Genomic DNA, 18,978 nt, shown 5'->3' on the forward strand with positions numbered 1-18,978 from the left:
TGGGTTATCCTAGTGGGTAATTTACACATATGTTACTATGTATAATAACTTGCATCTGTGTAATTGTACTTACGTGTACTTGTACCTAAATAAACTTACAATACTTAAGAGGCACGTATATTCCCCCATCTTCTAATAACATGTTAATTTTTCACTATAATCTACCTTGTCTATAATTTCGCATTTTCTTTGTCTGTTTCGTAAGGTGAAGTCCAGGATCTTTCTTTAATTCATGGTATAACTTAACAAATCTTGTTGACAATAGTGTTGTAGATGTCCGAACTGTGCTCAGACATCTACAACAAACAGACAAATGCGAAATTATAGACAAGGTAGATTATAGTGGAAAAATGAACATGTTAATAGAAGACGAGGGAACATACGTGCGTTTTAAGTGTATTTGAGGACGTATTTTCACTAAAATTAATTCAAATCAACTATTTCAATATTTATAATATTAATATAAATACTTTTCTTCCTGGAAGTTTTGTTTTATTTATTCAGAAACATAACCCAAGAGAAGTATTTCAGTGGAAACATCATAAAGTGGATGTTAACACAACGATCACAGGTACATTACCTAGGTTAAGAAATATGTAATCTTTATCAGTAAAGTGAAAACCTGTTGGTCGGTATCCAGTGGATGAAACATCAACCACTAGAACAGACATACTCAAATTATGTCAGGGAAAAATTCTATACCATTGTAAAAAAAATATAATTCTCTCTCAGTAACAATGTCAGCTTTCTTCTAAGTAGGTAACATCAATGTGGAATTAATGTATATCTGTCAGTGCATTCACACTGAGAGTTGACTTTAATCCCTGATTTAGGGTTTTAAATATTTCTGACTGGTAGCTGACAGCTAATATGAAGCCTTAATGACCATCGTGTAGTCGACAGGATTTAAACCTCACTAAGCAGCTATAACTGCATAGTATCAGTATTAATAAGACGTGCAAGAGTTAGGTATCTTTATTCCGAGACGTTTCGCCTTCACATTAGGCTTCTCCAGTCGAGTACAGAGGAAGCAGCAGAAGCAGTAGAGATGTGAAGACGATATCATCAGTCCATTACCCTTGAAGACGTAGTTTTAAGGTTGTCAGTCCTAAAGGACTAACAACCTTAAAACTACACATTTCTGCTTTGTATTGGACAGATGAAGCCAATGTGTGGCGAAACGTTTCTTCAATAAAGATTCCCATATGTTGTATAATTGTCTCAATCTTCAACTTGTCGGTTTTAAACCATTTATCACATCGACTGAAGAATACACTGTGTAAGCGAAACGTTTCGGAATAAAGAGACCTAATTCCTGTACCTGTGTCTTACTTGGGCTTTCAAGTATTGCTACATGAGAAGGTAGACTCACTGTTGGAAGGTGGGGTTGTGATGGAGTGTGTTGGGTTGATGGTTGAGGTTGTAGTGGTGGTGTTGGGGTTAGGGAGGTGAACATGGACGGGGTCATCCACCACTGTCACTAACGTCACTGCTGCTATCACCAGTGACAGCAGACCTGAAACACACACATCAACTATGACCTCAGAACTCAAGAGCCAAATACCGTGGAAAACCACTAGTGACATCATCCTAGTGGAACACCACCAGTGACATCATCCTAGTGGAACACCACCAGTGACATCATCCTAGTGGAACACCATTAGTGACATCATTCTAGTGGAACACCCTAGTGATATCCTAGTGGAACACCACTAGTGATATTCTAGTGGAACACCACTAGTGACATCATCCTAGTAGAACACCACTAGTGACATCATCCTAGTAGAACACCACTAGTGACATCATCCTAGTAGAACACCACTAGTGACATCATCCTAGTAGAACACCACTAGTGACATCACTGTTCACAAGTTCTTCACAAAAGATGTTTGGGTCTTGTCAATATTTTCTTTCACTTCTATAATACATAATTTCTAGTCTACTTTATTATAAACTTTATAATGGATAACTATTATAAACTTTATAATGGATAACTATTATAAACTTTATAATGGGTAACTACTATAAACTTTTATAAATCCAAGTAAAGTTTTTCTATCTAATATATTATTGTATAATTTATTTACTCCATCATAAAACTCAGTAGTATATTAAGAGAATTAGGATATTTGAGTGGGTGTGTTTGTGAGTGTATGCGTGTTTGTGAGTGTATATGTGGGTGTTTGTGAGTGTATATGTGGGTGTTTGTGAGTGTATATGTGGGTGTTTGTGAGTGTGTATGTGTGTGTTTGTGAGTGTATATGTGGGTGTTTGTGAGTGTATATGTGGGTGTTTGTGAGTATATGTGTGTGTGAGTGTATGTGTGTGTGTTTGTGAGTGTATGTGTGTGTTTGTGAATGTATATGTGGGTGTTTGTGAGTGTGTGTTTGTGGGTGTATATGTGGGTGTTTGTGAATGTATATGTGGGTGTTTGTGAGTGTATATGTGGGTGTTTGTGAGTGTATATGTGGGTGTTTGTGAGTGTATATGTGGGTGTTTGTGAGTATGTGTGTTTGTGAGTGTATATGTGGGTGTTCAACTGCCTCCCAGCACACATAAGGGGGATTACCAACAGACCCCTGGCAGTCTTCAAGCTGGCACTGGACAAGCACCTAAAGTCAGTTCCGGATCAGCCGGGCTGTGGCTCGTATGTTGGTTTGCGTGCAGCCAGCAGCAACAGCCTGGTTGATCAGGCTCTGATCCACCAGGAGGCCTGGTCTCAGACCGGGCCGCGGGGGCGTTGACCCCCGGAACTCTCTCCAGGTAAACTCCAGGTATATGTGAGTGTGAGTGTATATGTGGGTGTTTGTGAGTGTATATGTGTTTGTGAGTGTATATGTGGGTGTTTGTGAATGTATATGTGGGTGTTTGTGAGTGTATATGTGGGTGTTTGTATGCATGTGTTTGTGAGTGTATATGTTGGTGTTTGTGAGTATGTGTGGGTGTTTGTGAGTGTATGTGTGGGTGTTTGTGAGTGTATGTGTGAGTGTTTGTGAGTGTATGTGTGGGTGTTTGTGAGTGTATATGTGGGTGTTTGTGAGTGTATGTGTGTGCTTGTGAGTGTATATGTTTGTGTTTGTGAGTGTATGTGTGGGTGTTTGTGAGTGTATATGTGAGTGTTTGTGAATGTATATGTGGGTGTTTGTGAATGTATGTGTGGGTGTTTGTGAGTGTATATGTGAGTGTGAGTGTATGTGTGGGTGTTTGTGAGTGTATATGTGAGTGTTTGTGAATGTATGTGTGGGTGTTTGTGAATGTATGTGTGGGTGTTTGTGAATGTATGTGTGGGTGTTTGTGAGTGTATGTGTGAGTGTTTGTGAGTGTGTGTGTGGGTGTTTGTGAGTGTATATGTGAGTGTTTGTGAATGTATGTGTGGGTGTTTGTGAGTATGTGTGTTTGTGAGTGTATATGTGTGTGAGTGTATATGTGTGTATTTGTGAGTGTGAGTGTATATGTGGGTGTTTGTGAGTGTATATGTGAGTGTTTGTGAGTGTATGTGTGAGTGTTTGTGAGTGTGAGTGTTTGTGAGTGTATGTGTGAGTGTTTGTGAGTGTATATGTGAGTGTTTGTGAGTGTATATGTGAGTGTTTGTGAGTGTATGTGTGAGTGTTTGTGAGTATATGTGTGGGTGTTTGTGAATGTATGTGTGGGTGTTTGTGAGTGTATGTGTGAGTGTTTGTGAGTGTATGTGTGAGTGTTTGTGAGTGTATGTGGGTGTTTGTGAGTGTATATGTGAGTGTTTGTGAATGTATGTGTGGGTGTTTGTGAGTGTTTGTGAGTGTATGTGTGAGTGTTTGTGAGTGTATGTGTGAGTGTTTGTGAGTGTATGTGTGAGTGTGTGAGTGTATATGTGTGTATTTGTGAGTGTATATGTGGGTGTTTGTGAGTGTATATGTGAGTTTGTGAGTGTACATGTGAGTGTTTGTGAGTGTATGTGTGTTTGTGAGTGTATGTGTGAGTGTGAGTGTTTGTGAGTGTATGAGTGTTTGTGAGTGTATATGTGAGTGCTTGTGAGTGTATATGTGAGTGTGAGTGTATGTGTGAGTGTTTGTATGTGTGGGTGTTTGTGAGTGTATATGTGAGTGTGAGTATATGTGAGTGTTTGTGAGTGTATATGTGGGTGTTTGTGAGTGTATATGTGGGTGTTTGTGAGTGTATATGTGGGTGTTTGTGAGTGTATATGTGGGTGTTTGTGTATCAGTTGTGTGCACGTGTGGTTAAAATGGGTTGGTGTATGAGCGTGGATTTTAACACATATTTGATGACAATTGTGTTGTCGAGGTCTGAACACAGCTCAGACACAGCTCAAAGATTAGTTAACTTATACCATGAATTAAGAAAAGATCCTGGACTACACTTTACGAAACAGACAAAGCAAATGTGATAGTAATTATGGACTAGGCAGATTACAGGGGAAAAAATGAATATGTTAATAGAAGATGAAGGAACTTATGCGCCTCGACACATGTGCAACAGTTAGGTATCTTTATTATGGAAATGTATCACCTACACAGTAGGCTTCTTCAGTCAAATGCAAAGGCAGCAGGTGTAGTAGTGATACGAAGATGATGCAATCAGTCCATCAGTCTTGGAGAAATAGTATTTGAGATCGTCGGGTCACCATCTGGAGAAGACCCGGGCCGGAAGTACCGGCAAATCCGTATTTGAGATAGTCAAGTCTCTCAGCCTGGAGAAGAGTTCATCTCCATGATCTGGAACGATATATCGTTGGAGCTGAACTCTTCTCCAGGCTGAGTGACTGACCACCTCAAATACTATTTCTCCAAGACTGATGGACTGCTTACATCATCTTCATTTCACTATTACACCTGCTGCCTATGTATCTGACTGAAGAAGCCTACTGTGTAGGTGATACATTTCCACAATAAAGATACCTAACTGTTGTCTGTATTTTATACCATTTGCAAGATGAAGGTGTGTCCATCACTGACCTGAGATGACCAGCGAGGCACTCCAACCATGGCTGATGATAACATAGGCAGCAAGCAGAGGAGAGAGAGTACCAGACACATTACTGCTGGCAGTCAACACGCTCCACCAAGTACCGAAGTTCTCTGCGCTGAACCACTGCAAACACGCACATAATACACGTCAACTCACACTATTAACCACAGCACATTAAGTAACAAACGTCTACAAGGAACACCTAATATTAACAACAATCAATACCCAGTGAAGGTAGAAATATTGGGCGTTTATTTACACCTGTTGTCTATGTTCACCCATCTAAACTTACTCCCTGTTCAGTACATCCACACTTACTACTGTGCAATCTACATCTACAGGACCTTAAATTCCAATATTAACCTTGACCTAAAACGCTTTCTTGATAGTTGTGACAGAACCCACAGGCATAACACCAGACACAAACATCTCTACGACATTCTCCGTGTCCGACTAAACCTTTACAAAAATTCAATGTATGTCAAAGGCCCTAAAATCTGGAACACCCTACCTGAAAACTCTAGAACTGCAGACACATTCATCACCTTCAAAACTACCATTAGAAAACATCTTATCTCCCTGATACACCCTGTCAACTAATTACACGAATACCACCTGGTGGTTCACACTTACACTCACTCACCCATTTGACCATAAACAGAAATATCAATCTCAATCTTAAAATAATGAATCTTAACTAGTCATAAGTTGGTCTGTGATACTCCAATACTGAAATTATGTATTGTGCCAAAACAAAAGCATTTACATTGCTAAACTCACAAATTAGTATTTAGTCACTTAGCCATAATACCAACTTACCTCATAATTTGTAATATTTTAAATTTAAGAATTAATCTAAGTCTGCCCGAAATGCCTAGCCATGCTAGGTGTTCTAGTGGTACACTCTGTAATTAGTATTTTACTACACGTAAACCACACAATAACCAAATTCTGTAAACTCAGCATTGTAATCCTTATAGAGAATAAACTTTGAATTGAATTGAATTTAATCAGTAAAATGGGTACCTGGGTGTTAGTGGACTGGTGTGGGTCACATCCTGGGACAAAACAGACCTAATTTGCGGGAAATGCTCAGCATAACAAGCACCTTTCTATACAGTAGCATGTCATTGATGTCAACTATGGTCTGTATACATTGTATATGTACTTGTAGTAAATATATTATATTATTTATTATTAACAAAATGCTGAGACCTAGTCCCTGAACAAAATTATATCTGCCTCTAATAATGTTAAGTAATGTACAACAGCGAGTCTTCCAGGGTAATTATATCGATTGATGATGTACAAAATTCTGAGAGGAACTGACAGAACAGATAAGGACAAAGTGTTCAACAACCAGCAGCGTTGTATTACCCTGGTAGTTTAGCGCTTAATTTTGATTATATAATAAAGTTCAACAGTCAGGCCTCAGGTACACGAGGACACAACTGGAAGTTGAAAACACGTGAGTCACGGGGATGTTAGATGTGGAAAATTTTGAATTTTCCTAAATTCAACATTTATAAATGAATAATATAATAATTGCGTATTAAAATGTGATGCTATTTGGACCCTTCCAGAAATTTTAAGTGAAGGGGGGGGGGTGTATCAGCCGGGGAATGACGCGGCAGTGAGACACCATAATGAATTTAATGTGTGAACACTGGACTGAATTGTGCAATGTAATCAGACGTTCTCGAAGGTCAATTGGTGTATATCAGTCTCCATCCGTAATTTAGAAACCGCTGACACGTTTCTGCTAAAGAATTGGAATAGTGTGGAAAACCCTTACAATTCGGCAACAAGGACGGAAAAACAGAGGACACCGATTTTTCCAGCAGCACATCTTAGCTAAGTGATGCTTACCCATAATGTACAGTAGTTTTTGCATTGGCCATCGTAAATTCTAGCTGTTAGGGTAATGTTAGGGTGTATTCCATCACCATTAAGTGTCTTTCTGTGACAAATTGTAAGTTAATGTGTATAAAATTTATTGTTCTAATAATATGGTTAGGAGGAAACCTTCCCTAGTCTCTGTAAAAATATTCCCATTAACCATTTCTAACAGTCAGGTCCTAAAATCATATACTACAGTCCACATTATTTCATGATTTACCATTACTGGTATTAATGTTAAATATTCTAATTATAAATTTAATGTTAGGTCTAGGTTTTTTTTGTGATTAGATTTTTAGATTTTGCCACCGAAGTTGCTAGTTTGTGCACCCCATATCCATCCTGTGGACGGTAGCGCAAGAGTATATCCATCCTGTGGACGGTAGCGCGAGAGCATATCCATCCTGTGGACGGTAGCGCGAGAGCATATCCATCCTGTGGACGGTAGCGCGAGAGCATATCCATCCTGTGGACGGTAGCGCGAGAGCATATCCATCCTGTGGACGGTAGCGCGAGAGCATATCCATCCTGTGGACGGTAGCGCAAGAGCATATCCATCCTGTGGACGGTAGCGCAAGAGTTTATCCATCCTATGGACGGTAGCGCGAGAGCATATCCATCCTGTGGACGGTAGCGCAAGAGCATATCCATCCTGTGGACGGTAGCGCGAGAGCATATCCATCCTGTGGACGGTAGCGCGAGAGCATATCCATCCTGTGGACGGTAGCGCAAGAGCATATCCATCCTGTGGACGGTAGCGCGAGAGCATATCCATCCTGTGGACGGTAGCGCGAGAGCATATCCATCCTGTGGACGGTAGCGCGAGAGCATATCCATCCTGTGGACGGTAGCGCGAGAGCATATCCATCCTGTGGACGGTAGCGCGAGAGCATATCCATCCTGTGGACGGTAGCGCGAGAGCATATCCATCCTGTGGACGGTAGCGCGAGAGCATATCCATCCTGTGGACGGTAGCGCGAGAGCATATCCATCCTGTGGACGGTAGCGCGAGAGCATATCCATCCTGTGGACGGTAGCGCGAGAGCATATCCATCCTGTGGACGGTAGCGCAAGAGCATATCCATCCTGTGGACGGTAGCGCAAGAGTTTATCCATCCTATGGACGGTAGCGCGAGAGCATATCCATCCTGTGGACGGTAGCGCAAGAGCATATCCATCCTGTGGACGGTAGCGAAAGAGTATATCCATCCTGTGGACGGTAGCGCGAGAGCATATCCATCCTATGGACGGTAGCGCGAGAGCATATCCATCCTGTGGACGGTAGCGCAAGAGCATATCCATCCTGTGGACGGTAGCGCAAGAGTTTATCCATCCTATGGACGGTAGCGCGAGAGCATATCCATCCTGTGGACGGTAGCGCAAGAGCATATCCATCCTGTGGACGGTAACGCAAGAGTATATCCATCCTGTGAACGGTAGCGCAAGAGCATATCCATCCTGTGGACGGTAGCGCGAGAGCATATCCATCCTGTGGACGGTAGGGCGAGAGCATATCCATCCTGTGGACGGTAGCGCAAGAGCATATCCATCCTATGGACGGTAGCGCAAGAGCATATGGATACACAAAAGGCCTAGGAACAAGGCCCCAAAGGGTTAACAGGAATACATATGGATTTATATCTACACATCTATAGTTCAATTATCTGTTACAAGCAAATTTAGGAATTTTGCTTAGTATATCTGGTATCTTATTTTCATTAATAAGATATCTTGACATGTCACATGGGTTATTATACTGTCTATCTCTGTATTCCTCAATAAGTGGACAGTTCGGCGACTTATTGTGACTAAGTCCCACTTACCTCACCCAAATTACTTGCAGGAAGTAACTGAGGTAATACCCTGTAAACCTCCTGCAGGTAATTTCCCACACTAGAAAGTATTTCTTCAGCCTTAGGATGGTCAGGAAGTAGAACGACCCGGAGAGTGAAGTGATAAGAGGCAGGGTTCATAACTGACCTCAGGAAAAGGTACGACAGTGTTCTCGAAGCTAGGAGAGTGAAATCAACAGCAAGCGGTAAACAGGTGTGAGCCAGGAGCTGAGACTCGACCCCTACAACCACATACAGATGAGTACATGTAAATGAAAATATTCTCCTGCACTAAAACTTTATAAAAAAAATATTTCCTTTGGGTGCATTGAGGTACAGTGAGGTGGGCTTATGTGGTGACTCGTGATGAGTGACTCCATCACTTTAGTCAGGACCTGCTGACGTAAGATCTTCCAATGATGCCAAAAAGAGTTATAGCTAATGAGATCAGCCATATTGCTCAGTTTTGGGTATGTGATGTATAATGACCTCTTGTAACCTATGTGCTATGGTTAGATGAGGATGAGTGGTAGTAACTAGTTACTAGTGGGTGTTAACCAGCCTGGTGTAAGCACTTGTCAGTGTAGTAACTAGTGGGTGTTAACCAGCCTGGCGTAAGCACTTGTCAGTGTAGTAACTAGTGGGTGTTAACCAGCCTGGCGTAAGCACTTGTCAGTGTAGTAACTAGTGGGTGTTAACCAGCCTGGCGTAAGCACTTGTCAGTGTAGTAACTAGTGGGGGTTAACCAGCCTGGTGTAAGCACTTGTCAGTGTAGTAACTAGTGGGTGTTAACCAGCCTGGTGTAAGCACTTGTCAGTGTAGTAACTAGTGGGTGTTAACCAGCCTGGTGAAAGCACTTGTCAGTGTAGTAACTAGTGGGTGTTAACCAGCCTGGTGTAAGCACTTGTCAGTGTAGTAACTAGTGGGTGTTAACCAGCCTGGAGTAAGCACTTGTCAGTGTAGAAACTAGTGGGTGTTAACCAGCCTGGTGTAAGCACTTGTCAGTGTTCCTGCCTAGGACTAATACCTATCACTAATAATATTTATTTCTACATGTACAAGGTATACAGACCATAGCTGACATCAGTAACATACTACTATATAGAAAGCCGCTCGTTATGCAGAGCATTTCCCGCAAATTAGGTCAATTTTGTCCCAGATGCGACCCACACCAGTCCACTAACACCCAGGTACCAATTTTACTGATGGGTGAACATGGACAGCAGGTGTCTTAAGGAAATACGTCCTGTTTTTCACCTGTACTGGGGTCGAACCAAGGACCTCAGTGTGTAAGCCGAGTGCGCTATCAATCTAGCTACAGGACACCTTATACATATATACGAGTATATACTATACTCTATACTGGAGTTTACCTGGAGAGAGTTCCGGGGGTCAACGCCCCCGCGGCCCGGTCTGTGACCATGCCTCCTGGTGGATCAGAGCCTGATCAACCAGGCTGTTGCTGCTGGCTGCATGCAAACCAACGTACGAGCCACAGCCCGGCTGGTCAGGAACCGACTTTAGGTGCTTGTCCAGTGCCAGCTTGAAGACTGCCAGGGGTCTGTTGGTAATCCCCCTTATGTATGCTGGGAGGCAGTTGAACAGTCTCGGGCCCCTGACACTTATTGTATGGTCTCTTAACATGCTAGTGACACCCCTGCTTTTCATTGGGGGGATGTTGCATCGTCTGCCAAGTCTTTTGCTTTCGTAGTGAGTAATTTTCGTGTGTAAGTTCGGTACTAGTCCCTCTAGGATTTTCCAGGTGTATATAATCATGTATCTCTTCCGCCTGCGTTCCAGGGAATACAGTTTTAGGAACCTCAAGTGCTCCCAGTAATTGAGGTGTTTTATCTCCGTTATGCGCGCCGTGAAGGTTCTCTGTACATTTTCTAGGTCAGCAATTTCACCTGCCTTGAAAGGTGCTGTTAGTGTGCAGCAATATTCCAGCCTAGATAGAACAAGTGACCTGAAGAGTGTCATCATGGGCTTGGCCTCCCTAGTTTTGAAGGTTCTCATTATCCATCCTGTCATTTTTCTAGCAGATGCGATTGATACAATGTTATGGTCCTTGAAGGTGAGATCCTCCGACATGATCACTCCCAGGTCTTTGACGTTGGTGTTTCGCTCTACATGTATTTTGTGGCCAGAATTTGTTTTGTACTCTGATGAAGATTTAATTTCCTCGTGTTTACCATATCTGAGTAATTGAAATTTCTCATCGTTGAACTTCATATTGTTTTCTGCAGCTCACTGAAAGATTTGGTTGATGTCCGCCTGGAGCCTTGCAGTGTCTGCAATGGAAGACACTGTCATGCAGATTCGGGTGTCATCTGCAAAGGAAGACACGGTGCTGTGGCTGACATCCTTGTCTATGTTAGATATGAGGATGAGGAACAAGATGGGAGCGAGTACTGTGCCTTGTGGAACAGAGCTTTTCACCGTAGCTGCCTCGGACTTTACTCTGTTGACTACTACTCTCTGTGTTCTGTTAGTGAGGAAATTATAGATCCATCGACCGACTTTTCCTGTTATTCCTTTAGCACGCATTTTGTGCGCTATTACGCCATGGTCACACTTGTCGAAGGCTTTTGCAAAGTCTGTATATATTACATCTGCATTCTTTTTGTCTTCTAGTGCATTTAGGACCTTGTCGTAGTGGTCCAATAGTTGAGACAGACAGGAGCGACCTGTTCTAAACCCATGTTGCCCTGGGTTGTGTAACTGATGGGTTTCTAGATGGGTGGTGATCTTGCTTCTTAGGACCCTTTCAAAGATTTTTATGATATGGGATGTTAGTGCTATCGGTACTGTGAGGCGTCTTTTAATTTCTACTTTAACGTGACCGTGAAACATCCTTACTATTTGTATACAAATATTTTACAGTGTATTATATTTATAAAGATAAAAATTAGATTTTTTGTAAAGTATATAATGTGTAATTACAATTTTGATTAGTTAAGTACAAAGAAAACCACTATCATGCCCAGGCATTTCGGGGAGACTAAACCAATACTTAAAAACTACTTAAATCTAGACTGGATAAGAATGGTTATCTTTTAATTAAATATTTAATCTTAATATTAATATGAGGTAGTCAATGTGAAGGTTTATAATAATAATAATCTTGAAGTTGCATATAAGAAATAACAATATTACAAATAATGGTTCAAACAGTACTATTTTATGGATTAACAGTTGTTTTGTAAAGTAAAAGGACACAAGTGCAACTAATGTGACATTTATTGTGGCAACGTTTCGCTCTCCAGGAGCTTTATCAAGCCATTACAAACAATACATGGACACAGAGGGTATATAAAGGCTCAGAGTGAGGTGAATACTAGTGAGGTACCATTCCGATGTTCACTAGTGGTAGTAGTAGTAGTAGTAGTGGTAGTGACAAAAGCAATTAATTCGTACATGAGTAAAAGGATATAAAAGCTATTACTTGGGTAACATAAAAATAGGTTGGACAAATATAAACTGGAATGAGGCAGGTTGTTTCAGTGTTCACTCTCTGTGCTTTGTGTAGTATAACAGGAGAGACTATGTGATGGCAGGGTTTACTGTTTTCAGGAGGATTCTTGCTAAGACTTCGGAGATGGTGAAGCTGCCGTTGTTTTGTTTAATTGTATTCGAAACAGCGATCAGTGCTGATTCAAGGCATTTGCGTGTGCGGAAATTAGTTTCTTTTATCACTAATTGGGCGTCTCTGAATTTCATAAGATGATTGGTGGAATTTCGGTGTTGTACACAGGCGTTGTTTAAGTTGTCGTTCCTACATGCGTATATGTGTTCATTGAGGCGGGTGTCGAGGTTTCTTGCTGTTTCACCTACGTAGATCTTGTCGCAGCCTCCACAGGGTATAGTGTAAACTCCTGCATTGACTGGTTCGTGGTGCATGGGTTTTGTCCTGGTTAGATCCTTTATTGAAGTGGTAGAAGCGATGGCGACTCTGGTGTTAGCTTGTGAAAGTACTTTTGAGACGTTTAGTGCAACCTGGCTGTTGGGAAGAATTATAACTTTGTTGGGAGCGGTGTTGATGCGTGGAGAATTGATGATCTGAAGAGCTCTTTTCTTGCAGTCTTTGATGAAAAAAGAAGGAAATTGTAACTCAGTGAATGTTTGGTGAATGTAAGTACATTCCTCGTCAAGAAACTCAGGACTACAAATTCGGTATGCTCTTAGGAAAAACCCGATGATGATGCCTCTTTTGGTCTTGGTATCTTGACTGGAATAGAAGTGTGTGAGATCATTTTTATTGGTGGGTTTCCGATAAACTTGAAATCTTAGGTTGTTGTCTACTTTGTGAATGAGGACGTCGAGGAAAGGTAGCTTGTCATTGGACTCTTCTTCTAGTGTAAACTGAATCGCTGGTTCAACTGCGTTGAGCCTTGCCTGAAGATCCCGTACATCAAAACGTTTTGGAGTTATTACGAGGACATCGTCCACGTAACGTAACCAAGTGACGTTTGAAGGGATGATGTTGGCGAAGTGTTCGGACTCTAGGTGTTCCATGTATAAGTTGGCTAGGACGGCACTTATTGGGGACCCCATTCCCATGCCGTAGGTTTGTTTGTAGAGCTTGTTATTGAAGGAAAAACAGTTGAAGTTAACACAGAGTTCAATCAAGTCAACAAAATCTCCGGGAGGTAAAGGAAGATTAAGGTCCTGGTTGACTTTACGTCGTAGAACCTCGATGGCTTTTTTGGTAGGTACTTTTGTGAAGAGGGAAGTCACATCCAAACTGCTTAGTTTCTTGTTACGGATGGAGAGGTTACGGATGCGGTTGAGAAGGTCGCCTGAGTGTTTAAGATGAGCGGGGCTGATGGTCCCCAGATTTTGTTGACTTGATTGAACTCTGTGTTAACTTCAACTGTTTTTCCTTCAATAACAAGCTCTACAAACAAACCTACGGCATGGGAATGGGGTCCCCAATAAGTGCCGTCCTAGCCAACTTATACATGGAACACCTAGAGTCCGAACACTTCGCCAACATCATCCCTTCAAACGTCACTTGGTTACGTTACGTGGACGATGTCCTCGTAATAACTCCAAAACGTTTTGATGTACGGGATCTTCAGGCAAGGCTCAACGCAGTTGAACCAGCGATTCAGTTTACACTAGAAGAAGAGTCCAATGACAAGCTACCTTTCCTCGACGTCCTCATTCACAAAGTAGACAACAACCTAAGATTTCAAGTTTATCGGAAACCCACCAATAAAAATGATCTCACACACTTCTATTCCAGTCAAGATACCAAGACCAAAAGAGGCATCATCATCGGGTTTTTCCTAAGAGCATACCGAATTTGTAGTCCTGAGTTTCTTGACGAGGAATGTACTTACATTCACCAAACATTCACTGAGTTACAATTTCCTTCTTTTTTCATCAAAGACTGCAAGAAAAGAGCTCTTCAGATCATCAATTCTCCACGCATCAACACCGCTCCCAACAAAGTTATAATTCTTCCCAACAGCCAGGTTGCACTAAACGTCTCAAAAGTACTTTCACAAGCTAACACCAGAGTCGCCATCGCTTCTACCACTTCAATAAAGGATCTAACCAGGACAAAACCCATGCACCACGAACCAGTCAATGCAGGAGTTTACACTATACCCTGTGGAGGCTGCGACAAGATCTACGTAGGTGAAACAGCAAGAAACCTCGACACCCGCCTCAATGAACACATATACGCATGTAGGAACGACAACTTAAACAACGCCTGTGTACAACACCGAAATTCCACCAATCATCTTATGAAATTCAGAGACGCCCAATTAGTGATAAAAGAAACTAATTTCCGCACACGCAAATGCCTTGAATCAGCACTGATCGCTGTTTCGAATACAATTAAACAAAACAACGGCAGCTTCACCATCTCCGAAGTCTTAGCAAGAATCCTCCTGAAAACAGTAAACCCTGCCATCACATAGTCTCTCCTGTTATACTACACAAAGCACAGAGAGTGAACACTGAAACAACCTGCCTCATTCCAGTTTATATTTGTCCAACCTATTTTTATGTTACCCAAGTAATAGCTTTTATATCCTTTTACTCATGTACGAATTAATTGCTTTTGTCACTACCACTACTACTACTACTACTACCACTAGTGAACATCGGAATGGTACCTCACTAGTATTCACCTCACTCTGAGCCTTTATATACCCTCTGTGTCCATGTATTGTTTGTAATGGCTTGATAAAGCTCCTGGAGAGCGAAACGTTGCCACAATAAATGTCACATTAGTTGCACTTGTGTCCTTTTACTTTACATATTGTCGGTAATTCTACCAACTTTATTACACAACAGTTGTTTTAATAGACCAGACGTCATATAATATTTGCGAGAGTTGCTTAATACTGGTTAGAAGTTGTGTTGTTTAGAATTGAGAGATGAGATGATTTTTAAGCAGAGCCGTAAACTTGTATGTTGTCAGGGGATCCCTTACTGGTTCAGGTAGTGAATTCCAGATCATTGGGCCCTTTATGTGTATTGCATTTTTGCATAGTGTGAGACAGGCACGAGGGATGTTGAAGTGTGTCTTGTGCCTTGTATTGTGACTGTTCTGTTGTAGCTACCAAGGAGAAGTTTAAGTGGAGGGTTTATATTAGAGTTTAATGTTCTGTATATATAGTAGGCACAATAATATGAGTGTATATCTCCTATATTTAATAGGTTCAGGGTTGTGAAGTGGTGGGGTGCGCTGTCTGGCACAGGCGCTAGTAATCATCCACACAGCAGGTTTTTGTTGGGTTAATAAAGGTTGAAGGTGGCTGGCTGTGGCTGATCCCCAGGAACAAGTACCAGAGGTGAGGTAGATATATATTATGCCGGTGGTGGTAAGAGTAAACGATACACAAATATTTCAGTGAAAAAAAAATAGTGGAGTGGACCTCTGAGCTATTATAGAGGGAGGCTAATTAGGAATTAATTAATAATTCAGTAAATCATTAGGCACTCAGATGGGTCCAGAAACTTTGTGACCAACTCACTGGGTTGGCACACTGGCTGGATAGTAACCTCCTAGACTTCATTCAGGGCTTCAATTTTTTTCATGATGATTGAAGCATTGTCCACCTGTTGTGAAGAGGGAGATGAAGAACAGACAGGAATACCGGGAGAAACACAAAGAGATATATGTAAACAGAGAAAGAGAGAGAGAGAGAGAGCAACAACTTCACTCTGGCTGTACCCTTCTCCAGAACATTACTCCATCTGAGATCATATATACCCAGGATGACTCGAGTATGGAACACATTCGTACAGCATAATGATGTCAACGAGATAAAGTCAGTTGATCAAATGAAAATGCTGGCCCACAGATGGCTCCAACTTTATCCTATTCCCTACTTGTATGTCTCATAACAATAAAAATGCTTTCAAATGAGCTGATGTAGCTAACAGTTCTTAGCTTGCCAATAAAGTTAGGAATCCTTAACCTGTAAATAGCTTGTCAATAAAGTTAGGAATCCTTAACCTGTAAATAGCTTGTCAATAAAGTTAGGAATCCTTAACCTGTATATAGCTTGCCAATAAAGTTAGGAATCCTTAACCTGTAAATAGCTTGTCAATAAAGTTAGGAATCCTTAACCTGTAAATAGCTTGTCAATAAAGTTAGGAATCCTTAACCTGTAAATAGCTTGCCAATAAAGTTAGGAATCCTTAACCTGTAAATAGTTTGCCAATAAAGTTAGGAATCCTTAACCTCTAAATAGCTTGCCAATAAAGTTAGGAATCCTTAACCTGTAAATAGTTTGCCAATAAAGTTAGGAATCCTTAACCTGTAAATAGCTTGTCAATAAAGTTAGGAATCCTTAACCTGTAAATAGCTTGTCAATAAAGTTAGGAATCCTTAACCTGTAAATAGTTTGCCAATAAAGTTAGGAATCCTTAACCTGTAAATAGCTTGTCAATAAAGTTAGGAATCCTTAACCTGTAAATAGCTTGTCAATAAAGTTAGGAATCCTTAACCTGTAAATAGTTTGCCAATAAAGTTAGGAATCCTTAACCTGTAAATAGCTTGTCAATAAAGCTAGGGATCCTTAACCTTGTCAAACCCTGTGTGTAGAGAGAGAGAGATTGTACCTTCTTCAGTAGCTTGGCGCAGGCAGGCCAGCCAGCACCCTGGGCGAAGCCATTGATGAACCAGAGTAAGGCCCAGACCACAGTGTTGTCAGTGCGGGAGAAGAGCAGCGTACTGCCACCACTCACAGCCAACCCTGACAACACAACTAACACATTAACACACTTCCAACACTAACAATAATTCAACATATCAACAAAACTTTAATTTAACATCCTTCCAATACTACTTTAATATGTTTATTATGTACCCCATACCCATCCTGTGGGTGGTAGTCACACCATACCCATCCTGTGGGTGGTAGTCACACCATACCCATCCTGTGGGTGGTAGTCACACCATACCCATCCTGTGGGTGGTAGTCACACCATACTCATCCTGTGGGTGTTAGTCACACCATACCCATCCTGTGGGTGGTAGTCACACCATACCCATCCTGTGGGTGGTAGTCACACCATACCCATCCTGTGGGTGGTAGTCACACCATACCCATCCTGTGGGTGGTAGTCACACCATACTCATCCTGTGGGTGTTAGTCACACCATACCCATCCTGTGGGTGGTAGTCACCATACCCATCATGTGGGTGGTAGTCACACCATACCCATCCTGTGGGTGGTAGTCACACCATACCCATCCTGTGGGTGGTAGTCACACCATACCCATCCTGTGGGGGTAGTCACACCATACCCATCCTGTGGGTGGTAGTCACACCATACCCATCCTGTGGGTGGTAGTCACACCATACCCATCCTGTGGGGGTAGTCACACCATACCCATCCTGTGGGCGGTAGTCAAAAGATTACAGAGGTACATAATGGGTCCAGGGACTGTACCTCAACATTACAGAGGTACATAATGGGTCCAGGGATTGTACCTCAACATTACAGAGGTACATAATGGGTCCAGGGATTGTACCTCAACATTACAGAGGTACATAATGGGTCCAGGGACTGTACCTCAACATTACGGAGGTACATAATGGGTCCAGGGACTGGGCCCCAAAGTTCTGATAGCTGAACTAGTTACAAAAGTAATGAACTACACTATTCCAACACTTAAATTACGGGTGGCCCTGGCCTGGTAGGCAAAGCTCTCGCTTTACATGCTCAGGCGTCCGGGCTCGATTCCCGGCAAGGGTGGAAACACTTGGAGTGTTTCCTTACACCTGTTGTCTATGTTCACTCATCAGTAAAATGGGTACCTGGGTGTTGAATGGTGTGGGTCGCATCCTGGGACAAAATTGGCCAAATTTGCGGGAAATGCTCAGCATAACAAGCGACTTTCTATATAGTAGTATGTTATTGATGTCAGCTATGGTCTGTATACCTTGTACATGTACTGGTATACCTTGTACATGTACTGGTATACCTTGTACATGTACTGGTATACCTTGTACATGTACTGGTATACCTTGTACATGTACTTGTATACCTTGCACATGTACTGGTATACCTTGTACATGTACTTGTATACCTTGTACATATACTGGTATACCTTGCACATGTACTGGTATACCTTGTACATGTACTTGTATACCTTGTACATGTACTGGTATACCTTGTACATGTACTGGTATACCTTGTACATGTACTGGTATACCTTGTACATGTACTGGTATACCTTGTACATGTACTGGTATACCTTGTACATGTACTGGTATACCTTGTACATGTACTGGTATACCTTGTACGTGCACTGGTATACCTTGTACATGTACTGGTATACCTTGTACATGTACTGGTATACCTTGTACGTGCACTGGTATACCTTGTACATGTACTGGTATACCTTGTACATGTACTGGTATACCTTGTACGTGTACTGGTATACCTTGTACATGTACTGGTATACCTTGTACGTGTACTGGTATACCTTGTACGTGTACTGGTATACCTTGTACATGTACTGGTATACCTTGTACGTGTACTGGTATACCTTGTACGTGTACTGGTATACCTTGTACATGTACTGGTATACCTTGTACATGTACTGGTATACCTTGTACATGTACTGGTATACCTTGTACATGTACTGGTATACCTTGTACATGTACTGGTATACCTTGTACATGTACTGGTATACCTTGTACGTGTACTGGTATACCTTGTACATGTACTGGTATACCTTGTACATGTACTGGTATACCTTGTACGTGTACTGGTATACCTTGTACATGTACTGGTATACCTTGTAC

At 41.7% G+C, this 18,978-nt stretch overlaps 1 protein-coding gene across 3 annotated transcripts in view; it reads right to left on the reverse strand.

The window, feature by feature from the left end:
- Positions 1-18,978, reverse strand: part of LOC128686492 (glucose-6-phosphate exchanger SLC37A4) — a 98,727-nt gene that overhangs the window by 16,518 nt on the left and 63,231 nt on the right. For all 3 annotated transcript variants that reach the window (XM_053773451.2, XM_053773452.2, XM_053773450.2), the window contains 3 exons: positions 16,785-16,918; positions 4,953-5,088; positions 1,373-1,516 (listed from right to left, as the gene is read on the reverse strand). In XM_053773451.2, coding sequence (XP_053629426.1) covers positions 1,373-1,516; positions 4,953-5,088; positions 16,785-16,918 — 414 coding nt within the window. The remainder of the gene's footprint in view (positions 1-1,372; positions 1,517-4,952; positions 5,089-16,784; positions 16,919-18,978) is intronic.

The sequence above is a fragment of the Cherax quadricarinatus genome, chromosome 17, assembly GCF_038502225.1.
Source record: "Cherax quadricarinatus isolate ZL_2023a chromosome 17, ASM3850222v1, whole genome shotgun sequence".
Classification (NCBI taxonomy): Eukaryota; Metazoa; Arthropoda; class Malacostraca; order Decapoda; family Parastacidae; genus Cherax; species Cherax quadricarinatus.